This window comes from Lycorma delicatula, chromosome 12 (genome assembly GCF_047948215.1).
Source record: "Lycorma delicatula isolate Av1 chromosome 12, ASM4794821v1, whole genome shotgun sequence".
In the NCBI taxonomy this organism is placed as follows: domain Eukaryota; kingdom Metazoa; phylum Arthropoda; class Insecta; order Hemiptera; family Fulgoridae; genus Lycorma; species Lycorma delicatula.
The window spans coordinates 20,186,833-20,199,770 of record NC_134466.1 but is presented as its reverse complement, the minus strand read 5'-3'; the positions used below and the strand labels follow the sequence as shown (position 1 = coordinate 20,199,770).

General features: G+C 31.6%; 1 protein-coding gene and 1 long non-coding RNA gene across 3 annotated transcripts in view; one reads left to right on the top strand and one right to left on the bottom strand.

Moving 5' to 3' along the window:
* LOC142333111 (uncharacterized) overlaps window positions 1-12,938 on the bottom strand; it is a 105,746-nt gene that overhangs the window by 65,572 nt on the left and 27,236 nt on the right. For both annotated transcript variants that reach the window (XM_075380030.1, XM_075380028.1), the window contains 2 exons: window positions 8,100-8,138; window positions 801-821 (listed from right to left, as the gene is read on the bottom strand). In XM_075380030.1, coding sequence (XP_075236145.1) covers window positions 801-821; window positions 8,100-8,138 — 60 coding nt within the window. The remainder of the gene's footprint in view (window positions 1-800; window positions 822-8,099; window positions 8,139-12,938) is intronic.
* Window positions 1-12,938, top strand: part of LOC142333112 (uncharacterized) — a 49,448-nt gene that overhangs the window by 15,660 nt on the left and 20,850 nt on the right. The window lies entirely within an intron of this gene.

The following is a 12,938-nucleotide window of genomic DNA, read 5'->3' as shown; positions in this document are numbered from 1 at the left end:
GGAGGTAGATTTCACCGGCGCTAAGTAAGGAATAAAAAAGATTTCCACCTTAAAGTTAAGATCTTCAAAGTTACTCAATACGACAATGGTCGCATGTGAAAAAGTTTCACACGTTTACCATACGACAAGCCCCATCTTCTTACAATTCCAGTAATATTTTCGTCATCCCTTGTCGTAATGGTTGGTCGTATCAAAAATTGTTTCGGAATAAAAGTTTTAGGTAATATTTAGAGTACTAACGAACACTTTAACCGATTCGATACTGTACCTATTAAGGGAGATATGATTTTTTTGTCTTGGAAACCGCACTGATTTGATTTGATTTGTTTTGAAACCGCATTTTTTTCTACCTCCTGGGCCAATGGATGGTCATATCAAAAAACTTTACATGTAAGTTTTAGGCCAAATAAAGTTTTAGGCATAAGTTTTAGGCAAAATTGGAATGGTTATAGTAGGTACTTTAAACGAATCCGTATTTTACTTAATAATAAAGTTACAGCGATATTTTTTTTTTTCGAAAAAGCTCCTCCATTTCCATGGTCCGATCGTGCCCATTAACGATCAATTTGAAAGTGATTGGGGCAAAATTACGGCAGTTATCGTATCCATAAGAAAGTGAAGTTTATATGTATATAAATATATATATAAACTTCTGAACTGACGGTTTTGGGGTCTGGGGGATAATACTAATTAAATTACAGAATTGACAAATTTATTAAGTAACAAATGATATAATATTTGTAAACCTAAGGAGTTCTTAAGGTCTATAATTTAGAAAAAAAAAATGGTATCGTACTTACACATTATTCTCATAATATTTACTGCAAAACAAATAAAATATATAAAAAAATACCTTACAAAAATAAATACATAAATACATAAATACATAAAATAATTTCATCCAAGCCTCAATAATAATGAATTCAAATTCTTACAAATTCATCTATAAAGTTACAATGAAAAAATTAACACATTTGTATAAAGTTGCTGAAATATTACATTTACGCATTTTCATTGGATTTATATCTACAGGTGTGATTTATAAATCAGAATTTTAAGTTACATTACATTTTATGAATCAAAAGGTTCATTAAAACTAAAGATAATTAGTTCAAAATTATTTTATTTTATTTGACTAGAAACTATTTTGTTGTATTTTTAATGAAAAAAAAAAATGCACCTGATGGTGATTGATCCATCAGAAACCCAGAAAAGTTTACGCTTAAATTAGTGGCAGCTACTCATTAAATATTAGGTTACATAATTTGCAAGATGTCGCAAAAGTATGATACTAATCAATCTAAATTGAAGGCCTAAATTTTTTTGGAAGTATTGAAAACGATAAGCTTCAGATTGAAGATGATTTTGTTCCTTAGAATATAAACCAAATGATTAATATATATATATATATATATATATATATATATATATATGTGATATGTGACCTAAACTCAAGTCAAAATACATCTCGCACTTTTAGCCAATACTATTCAGTTGCCACGAATCAAATTACCATCATTTGACAGGAATATTCTTTTGTGGTAATATTACTTTGCTATGCTTAAGTACTATGCTTAGTTCATTCTACAAGTGATCTCTTTTATTTTAATAGTTGCATTATCTTTATTCTTCATTAAAGGATACAGCATTTGAACGATAAAACATTTACGCATCACAAATGAAAATTATCTTGTGACAATTAATTTATTAGAAAGTAGATTTAGTAATAACTTAGTCATTCATTATGTAGAGAAACTCTAGGTATTCATTTCAAAGAGAGTCTTTGTCTAGTACTTTCTGTTTATTAATATGATCAGTTAATCCGTAAATTTACTTAAAGCCATAAATTTTCCAACTGACGTTTCCAACTTATCGTAACAGATTCTAACTTCCAACCTAGAACCTGTCATAGGTAAGTTGTGGAAGGAAAGATTAGGTTGTTCAAAAAATAAAGAAAATAAAAAAGACAAATATTGGAAAACGTTACTTTTAAATCTGATTTGAAAACCATGCTTCACTCACATCCAGTGGTACACATAAATTTAACGTTACTGTAAAGGGTAACCAAGGGGGAACTTAACATAATATTTTAATGAAGTCATAAAAACTAGCTACTTGGTTATCATATGAAGTCAATTTTCTGTCATATGTATAATTCAAATCATTATATTTATAAACGTAAAACATTTAAAAATAAATATTGATCATTGCAAGGAAATTTAAGAAAAACAGAAATATTTTAATTTTTACACCCTGACCATTTTATTGGTCACGACCGACGTTTTCAGCCGAAGATTTAATTAGTGATAAGGAAACTAAAAATGTTAGGAGACAGGTAAATTTTCTTGTATACGGTTTCTTGTTTTGAGATACGAGGAAGGTAAAATATTTTTGGAAAAATTTCTCCCTTCATAAAAAATAAGAGCGTCAAACAGTTTGTGGGTATCTTAAATCTGTTAAAAATCTCAGGAGTGCCGCTCTGCTTGTTTAAGTAATTAAGCAAAACAATGCCGAAAATTACTAATATCCTTTAAGTATACATGGATTGACCGAATGATAGTTTAGCCCCATAACACGTTAAATTTTAGCTAAGTAATCTTTTGTCATGACTTGGCACATTTTGAGTTACCAGTAATTACGGAAGAGTTGTCATAAGCAGTCCGTTCACGTCTGTGCAGAGAATTATAAAAGAGATAATTGTGTTGATGTACCATCATCATCGCTAGGGCTGACTTTTTCCAATCCGGCAGTTCTTGACCGAATAACGGTTACCTTTCTGTTCGTGTGACACTATATATTTCAAACCCCACACGCTGCTTCCAATGTCAGGGTTTTGGTCTCACCAAAATTTGTTGCAAATTGGAAGAGGTCTGTGCACGTTGCATTTGTACGGGACATAATGATAGCACATGCGCTGAAGAAGAAAGATGTATAAACTGTAAAGGTCCACACTCAGCAATGTTTCAGGAATGACCCCTTTATAAGGATAAAAAGCTGTAATGGGGATCAGTACTAAGCAGAAATTGTCCTTTTCTGTGAAACTTCGGGAATAGTGAATCCCTCAGAATGATAAATCCCATACAAATTGGTATTAGTTTCGTACAGGCTCTCTCAAACAACGTATAAAAAGAGAAAGAATGCTTATCGTATAAAGAACTAACCAGACTAGTAGTAGCTTTTTTAGAACAAGTAAAGTCTCTCACTTGCTCACATCTACTATTGCTGTATTGAGTACTGGCAAGAAGGTAACTTCTGCAAGAAAGACCGGTAGTGATTTACGAAAAAACAGTTCAGTAGGTGCACCAGCATATAAGGTTTCTGCTGCTCCGATTACGCAGCAAACTACTTAGATCCCTGTGAAGTGATTTATAAAATCATCATCGCCTTTCCAACCAAGGCGATTTCCTCCCGGGCTTCCAACCATCCCTAGGTCTCTACTAGCAAATGGTATCAGTTGAAGTACCCAAAAAAGCAAAGCACTTCTCCTAAAGGCTTTAAAATAAATAAACCGTATTGTATTTGATAAGTAATTTCCACACAGAAGTTATAACAAAAAAAAAAATTTTTATGTGTACAAGTATTTACCAACGGAATGTTTTCTGTCTCCATACTCGACGTGAGGATATAGAAATTCTTCTAACGGAAGAAAATCCTTTAATACTGTGTATGTAGGGAAATCGTTTCCGTCCCCAGGATAAAGTGTTTTTTCGCTGATACGACTTTGAGAAATGTGATTATCAAGATAAAAGTGAGCACGAGGTGTGGCTGTTCATGAAGTAGTATTGGCCATACGGATTCCGTTGGATACAAACATCCCTGTAGTCTCAGTAAAAATATTGGTGCTATTTAAAATAAATATTTGCAAGTTGTGTCTTCCCCAAATTACGATGTCAGTGAGGATGATCTGACCGATCTACTTTCACAGATTAATTTGCCCTGCCTAACAATTGGTAATTTCAACGTCCATCACTATTCATGGGGCCCATCAACATATTCTTCCTGAGACACTTTCGTTGATCGACTGAGGCAGAACTTAGACCTCTGGTTATTGAACGGTGGTTCGTACACGTTATCATCTTCATCAGGTACATTTTCGTTTATTGATCTCTAGTGTTTAGCATCCCTGCTTCCACGGCTTACCTGTCGCGATCACGGACCGATTGATAGCTCAGTAGGTAATAGTAATTTGCCTCAGTCAGCCAAGCAGATAGGGGATTGGAAAAGCAGATTTTTTTAGCCAATACGATAAGAGTGGTAGCGCGATCTACCAACATACCAAGTTCACACATCTGACACTTGATAGTGCAAAAGAATATATTCACCTAACATCTGGCAAGCTATATGTACGTTTCGTTCAAGTCCTGTGGTAAGTCTACTAGTGAACAACGATAGCCATGACTTTAGTAATGATGAAACCAAACGATCTGCTGCTATGTTTCCCGCATTAAATCGCAACTAAATCGTACGAGTTTTGGCATGGCGTTCTCCAAACAAAACAATTATGATATAATCGATATCAGTAACGGCCAAAATCTAGTGCCCCGCTAGGCATTAAAGCTAATCGTCTTTTCTTATCTCTAAATTTACAATTTCCTCCAGTTCCACAACATTATTACCCCTATTTACTGTCTTTATTCGTGAATTATTGGTTTATTTTTTTGCCGATATTATAAAAAATACATGAATCCGGTTATCTTACAAGGAAACTTCTACAATAATGTACATAGGTTGAATACAGATGCTATTGTGTTTATACCGATAACTCTAAACACGGTAACTCTGTTGGTTGTGCTTTTGTGTTTTGCAATAGTATATATGTTTGGCCTTTCCATTACCTCCAGTGTTTTCGCTGCGGAGTTGTTGGCTATTAATAAAGCCTTAAATGTACTTGGCCCGACATTCCCACACATACTTTTCTGCTCAGATTCCACGAGTACCTTGCAGGTGATTAGTGACGTGTACTCCTGTTTCCTGGCTTCTGTTGGATCCGCAGCAAAATTGGAATTACAGGCAATGAGCACGCTGATCGTGCGCCAAAACAGGCTTGTTTCATTGATCGTGTTATTTCTGAAGATATTGTCGGTTTCCTGAAGAAGGTGGCTCGTGATGAGTGGCAAAGTGAATTGCATGATTTTATTTTGCTTTTTACATATGCAATAGACCGTTTTAAATTAGTTAAATTTGTAAGTTAATTTTTACCTGCTTACGATAGTAATGACCGTGCGATGAGAACGAAACTTTATTGTGCGCTTAAAAGAAATAAATATTCTTACTGCTTGTGAAGCTGTATTAAATGACTTTTTTGGCGATAATCTTATAACAGGACCTGGTAACTTAGATCTATTAAAGAAGTACAAGGCAGATATAAGATATTTGTTAAATTAATGTGGGTCTCCAATACGTAAATTGTTAACTAATAATTCAAGCATAATTCAATTAAACCATAATTAGGTACTTTATGGGATAGAGATTCAGATGAATGGATGTTTTTAAATTACTTAAGAGAAAAATAACTTGCTGAATAAAAAAATGATCTACGATTACTAGAATTTACGACCCATTAGACTTGATTGGGCCGATGGTATTCTTGTGCAATCATTCTACTCATCAACTACGGCAAATTAAATGTCATTGCGATTGAAAATTTAAGTGATAATTTATTGTCTTAGTGGAAAGATCTATACAGTAAGTTTAGGTTAGTTGTCAACGTTATCATTAATAGATTAATTAGTAATATTTCTATTAAATCATTTTAAATTCATGGATTTACCAACGCATAAAGTAACGAGATGTGTATATGTAAGAACCATTTATTCTAATTGAAATATTTCATCCAATCAGTTCAAGGTTTGTCTGGGGTTGAACCACTCGTACCAAAAACTTATTCATGGCTGTTCATATGACTTTCAGCTAAGCCTGTACATTTAGAATTAATATCCAATTTAACATCGGAAGCATTCATTGCCGCATTAAAGCGCTTTCTTTCACGTAGCGTATACCAAATAAAATATTTTCTGATAACGAACAAACTTTCAAGGCTGCAAACAATATTTTCCATGGATATTGTTAAAATATTTAAATCAAAGGACTTCCAATCAAACCAATGTTATATTCGTTCCTTTCCAACTTCACAAAGTATAAATTGGGCGATCATCCCTTCTTCATCACCGCATTTTGAAAGGTGTGAGAATGCGGCATAAAATGGTTTACCTTTCATCTAAACACTTAGATTGTCATAGACATCCTATTATTAATTTTCAAAAGTTATACACCGTAATTTACCAAATTTAAAATTATTTAATTCAACCCTATTATATGCCGTATCTTCGAATTCGAGGAATCCACAACCATTACAACTTGGACACTTTCTTATTGAATCACCTTTCACCTCGATTCCTATCCCCGATTTCACTGAGATTTCTATTAATCGTTTAGACCGTTGGCAACTAACGCAAAAATTTACGCAGTCCATTGGGAATTAATGGTCGAAAGATTATTTAAATCAATTGTAACAACGAACAAATTGAAAACGCCTAAGAGGAACATCTGTAAAGGAGACGTAGTATTAATATCTGATGAAAATACTTATCCTTTTACAGTGAGAACATAGCTTAATAGCAGAAATATTTACAGGATAAGACAATTCAGTACGTGTTGCGATCGTCATAAAGTCCTATGGAATACTTCGTAGACCAATACACAAAGTATATTTGTTACCAGTCTTAAAGAATTCAACAAGTGCTTATACCCAAGGTGTATTTTCAAACACAGAAATTATTTATTTAATCACTTATTCGAAGAATCTAATTGTTTAAGTGATTTGCTTCTTCAAGGTATCAGCTTATTCTACGCACTTAATTAATTCAAGGTTTATTTATTCAGAGAACTTATTCAACACAATTTTCTATTTTTTTAATAATTTACGTGTTTAAAGAGCTTACTCTATAAGTTTATCTATATGAGAGTTTTTATTTCTTATTTCATTATACAAGCACCAATGAACATTCATAAAAAAAATTCCGATTTTTAGGCGGGCACTACTTTCAGATATGAAATCAAGTAATGATTTTTTTTTTATCTTGTAAAGAGTCCTGTGTTCATATAATTTCTTATTATCCCTTATGGTGTTGTCTTTGTTTCATCAGTCTAGAACAATTTGTCAAACGATTTACATGTCTCATCTTTTTAGATCTTAAAAGACTTATCTAAAGTTTTCAACGATGTATCAAATCTTTACTGGTATGAATTTATATGGTGCACAGACTCTAAAATATTAAAATAAAAAAAAATTATAAAACATTATAAACTAATTTAAATAAGTCTAAACTATACATATTTTGTTCACTTCATTATTTTCCCAATCTGTAACTCTGCACGATTCATTGGCTAAGCACTTAAAATGCACGGAAATAATTGAAGAAGTATAATTATTCAGTATAATTATAAATCATATAAGTATAAGTATCATATCAGTATAAGTATAATTATAATCATTCAGTATAATTATAAAATTGAGCCATAATCGTAGCAATATTATGAAGGTATATTTATGGTTTTCCTTTTTTTGACCAATACAACGAAAATAAGTTGCAGTATATAACATAAAAATTAATTTATAAATGAATATATATAAAAATAAAAATAAAATATAAAAAACATAAATGAATAAGCCATGAAATTTGTAAAAAACAAACAAAAAAAAAAGAAAAGAAAGTAAAACGAGACAAGTTGTTTAAATTAGGTAACACAGAAATAAGGAGGGAATAGAAAAGTTTTAAAATATACTATGATGAAGTTTTGGAAGAAAAGGATCTTCGTTTAGTCATAAAATTAAAAGATGAAAATTATGTATTGAGTGTTCTTTGGATGTATCTGTATTGAAGTAGGAATTTTTAAAAGAAAATATAAAAGGAAACCGAAAAGTAATAACAGGTTGAAATGGAACTCAACTGTATTTATGAGATGACAGAGAAGGGGGAGATGAGAAATGCAAAGAACCAGTTTCCTCCTATTAAAAAATAATTCTGCTAAAGGAGAAATCAGCATCATGTTATAAATTAACCAATTTTAAATAAAATTGCTTTATAAAGACTACTTACTGTTTTTTTAATTCACCATAATTACTTTTTCCAAAAATTCTGTAAATTATAAAAAATAGCCATTTTAATCAGTTAATAAAAGGAATTAAAAAATAAAATGCAGAAATCTCCTTAAAATTAAGTTAATATTTAGACTCTGTGTTCATTGTTTTATTCTCCTTCTTTCCTCATAATAATAATAATTTATAAAATCTATTTTTAAGAATTTTTAATTCAACGTTCTTTCTTTATTTTTTAAACAGATCTTTTTCTGATACCTGTTCTAACTATTTTAATTGTATAAAAAAATTGAACTGTTTTCATTAAAACTAAAATTGATCATAGAAAACGTTGCAAAAACTATATCTCTGAATTCTATCGAATTATTTTTTTATCCACTCACTTACCAGAAGATAGAAATATGCACCTGGATTTAAAATTTAAGCACTTTATTAATATATTTAAAACGTGTGAATCATGCGATTGCATAATATCAATAGCATTCAGAAGAAAACAAAAAAATATCAGCAATATGTCATCCAAATGATTTTATTGTATGTGGTAACAGTACAAAACACAACTCAGGGCTGACATGCTCATGAGGAAAATATAGTAGTTCATATCGACATTAATAATGGGCTGAGATTTGTAATTTAAACGAATAATTACGTGGCTACAATTTGAGTAAAATGAGGTGAACTACTACTATTTCATCAGTGTTCGGTTCCACGTCGAGCCGTCCGGTGGTGCAATCTAGTGGATGCTAGCGCTAGCCGGAAAGTTAAGACGTACTTGAATTCTACGTTAGAATCACACGCTTTGCGGTCGCATTTTTCATTTTGTTTGGATGGACAATCAATTTTACTCATAGTTACTAGTATTCAGCGCTCGAATCAGATCCAAGGCGGTCACGTCATACTCTTAGTCCGGATAGACTCACGTCATTTCTTTGTCCGGATGAACGTTATCTTTAATGTTTTATTTAATTCGGTTTGTCTATAAGCATAATCTTACATCCGTAGATATAAAGATCAACCCTCGATTCTAGTTTGGACAAGTTTTCATTTTGTTGCGCTGTACAAAACACGCGCGCACATATCTCAGGCAATCTTTCTATTTTTCGCTGACCTCCAAGCAGCAGATGTTAGCAATATTGTATCATATTTACAACCAAGCCAGTTCATTCAACTTTATGCATAGGCTATATTTTTACAATATTATTGTACATGACATTTATCTTTTAATATATTATAACCTTTTATTTAACTTGCTTTAGTTATAATCAAATCTTGCAACTGCTATATCTTTTGATATAGCATCGAAATTTGATCTATCGTATGAAAATCAATGAAATTTGGTACACGTATGTAACTTCGATGACAATACAGCACTACGGTGTTAGAATTTGGGTATGACCTACCCCCATCCACCCACGCACTACCCCTACGCTAAATTCATGCATGTTGTTGAAAATCTTTATTTCTCATGTACTATTGTATGAAAATCAATGAAGTTTGATTCACGTATGTAACTTCGATGACAATACAATGTTACAGGGTCAGCATTTTGATATGACCTATCTCCACCCCCACGCGATACTCCTACGCTAAATTCATGCATGTTGCTTAAAATGTTTATTTATCAACTATCGTATGAAAATCAATGAAATTTGATACACGTATGTAACTTCGATGACAATACTTTCCTACGGTGTCGGCATTCTGACGATTATGATATAAAAGAATTAATAAATATATTAAAAGCGATTTAATAGTTATTTGGTCGGTTAAACCTTGATTAACTGGGTTGTGCAGTTTCACGATATTTTTCTTCAGATTTTCATGTGTCAAAAATTTTCCTAACCTTTATGGGAGTTCGAATGTTTTGAACTCTTTTGTTTCGATGTTCAAATGTCAAAATAAATTGAACATTCATTTGTTAATTCATAACCAACAACTTTTGACAAAAATCAGAAGGAAATTTCAGCACGAACGTTTTGAATTCTGAATTTTTTTTTATAATAATTTTATTTCTTTCTAATTTGATATTATTTTGTGTATGATTCTAATAAAAATGGAATTCATATATTTAATTAAAAAACGAGACAGTATGAAGAATAGTATAGCCAATTTAAAAACATTCATTGATAATTTTGATCTTAATTCAGGCGATTACGATCTATTTACCATTAAGTTTGGTAAACTGTTAAGAATACGAAAAACTATTTTTCGATGTTCAATCTGAAATCGAATTGCACCAAAATGCAACAGATAAAGACCTACAGGATTGGCACACATATGATAATATTTTCGACAAACTTAAGTTAAAACATAAAAAATTAGAAAATCATTTTAAAATTTCAGAGGTAACTGATGCAACTAAAGAGATTAAGAAAGGTAATCCAATTTCTTTAAAACCTTTACAAATTGAGCCCTTTCACGACGACGTGAAGGCTTAGCATTAATTCTTGGATCTTTTGATTAATTTAGTTCACAACCGAGAAGAATTTTTTAATGCTGAAAAATTTTATTATCTTACAAATTTCTTAAGAGGCAATGCTCTTGATGTAATAAAAAATTTAACAATAACGTCTGAAAATTATGAAACTGAAATTATGAAAGCTTGTTATGATAACAACAGGCTAATAGCAGCTAAAAATGCTTTAGAAATTATTAATTTAAAATTATTAAAAAAGGAAAATTCTGAAAATTTATCGTTCATTGACCAAGTTGATTCAAATATTAATGCATTGAAGAATCTAAATATTGACTATTTAGAATTTATTATAATACAGTTAATTACTCAAAACTTAAATTTAAAAACTTTAAGAGACTGGGTAAAAACTTTAGAATATAATGAATTTCCAAAGTTAGAACAATTCATTTCTTTTTCAGAATGTAAGCGGAAAATACTTGAATCCACAGACACGATTCAAAGTAATCAAAAACCACAGCCGCCTAATGTAGGATTTAGCAGTAAAAAATTTGATTATTCAAAAGCTATTTCTAGTAAAAATGCATTTCATGTAAATAGTTCTAATAATTTTACGTGTACATTATGTAAAACTAGCAACCATCCGTTGTATCGATATGATATGTTTTTAAGTTATAATGTTAACGAAAGAAAAAAAGTTTGTATTTCAAGAAAAATTATGTCTTAATTGTTTAAGTAAACAAAATATTGTCAAAGATTGCTCAAGCAATCATAAAGGTAAAAAATGCTCACGGAAGCATCATACACTAATTCATTTAGATAAAATGCTGCAAGACGCAGCAAATAAATTTTCTAAGCAGAATCAAGCTCCTTCAGCTAATAGTTCATATTGAAGTTTAAAATCAGAACCTAACTAGTCTGTTTTACTTGAATAAGCTGTAGTTATTGTAAAAGGTAAAAAAAGTAATTTCATCCAAGCCAGGGTCTTACTTGATTCTGCTTCGATGATTTCATTTTGTACTGAAAGGTTTACCGCCAAACTTGGCCTTCAAATCAAACATGTTCTTATGCTGATCACAGGTATTAGCAATGTAGTTACCAAATCTAAGCTAAGGAGGATTGATTTGAATATTAATTCTAGATATGAAGATAGACTTGAAATGTCATGTAATGCCATCCATTACATGTTTGTTACAAAGAATTTTCTGGTATGATAATACCAACTCATCAATCATTGCATATAACTTACAGTCACTTATGGTTTAGCTTCTTCAATTTTTCTAGCCAAAACATGTTTGATTGAAATTTTCAATCAAAATGAAGTTTTTTGCCAAGTAATTAAGCAAGATTTTTATGTAGATGATCTGCTCACTGGTTGTGTCAACATCGATCAGTTGAAACAATATACAAAGTTGTTTCGTTATTGCATAGCAAATATGGACTTTCACAACATAAATACCATTCCAACGTTCCAGATATGTTTTGACAATTCTGATTCTTTTATCAAATTAGATAAGGATGAAAATATCAAGACACTTGGATTATTTTGGAATCCTCAAGGCGATGATTTCATATAACAATTCAAACTAAAAGGCAATAATACTTTTTATAGCTAGCGTTCCGTTTTGTTCATCATTTCTTCATTGTTCGATCCTTAAGGACTACTTGCTCCTATAATCGTTCCGTTTTAGTGCTCATACAAGAGTTTTGGTGCGCTAACCTTCAATGGGATGAAGTTCTTCCCGCTCCGATAGCTGAAAAATGGAATTCTCTGTATTCTTAGCTCAAATCGTCAAGTAATTTTAAGATTCCTAGATTAGTTAAAATTAATTTAAGTAAGAGTTATCAATTACTTGGTTTTATGTTGCAAGTAGTAGCGCATATGGTGCATGTCTTTTCATCAGATCTGTTGATAGCAATGAACACAATGAAACCCACTTATTATGCTCAACACCTTGAGTGGCTCCAGTCAAGCAAATCTCTATTCTTAGGTTAGAGCTGAATGCTGCTCTTTTATAATCTTGCCTATTCAATAAGGTTAAGTGTATTTTATGTATAAGATTTGATTCAATCCATTTTTGGTCGGATTCTAAAGTAGTACTTTACTGGTTGTCTTCGCTTCCTAATAGATTGAAGATATTCGTCGCAAATCTAGTTTGCGAAATTCAAGAGTTAACTAAGGAATCCTTATGGAAGCACATTCATTCAACGGATAACCCCGTAAACATCCTGTCACGTGGTTGCATGCCGGATGCATTAACCTCGTGACAACTCTGGTGGAATGGTCCGTCTTTTTTGAAGAAAGAGGAGAAGGCCTGGCCATCAAATTCGCCTTCCATTTCTATGATTCCGCCAGATTCGCTGAAGAAAGAGAAGAAGCCTAGCAAAAATAATGTGTTTACAGCTGCTCTTCAAACAACGGAAACT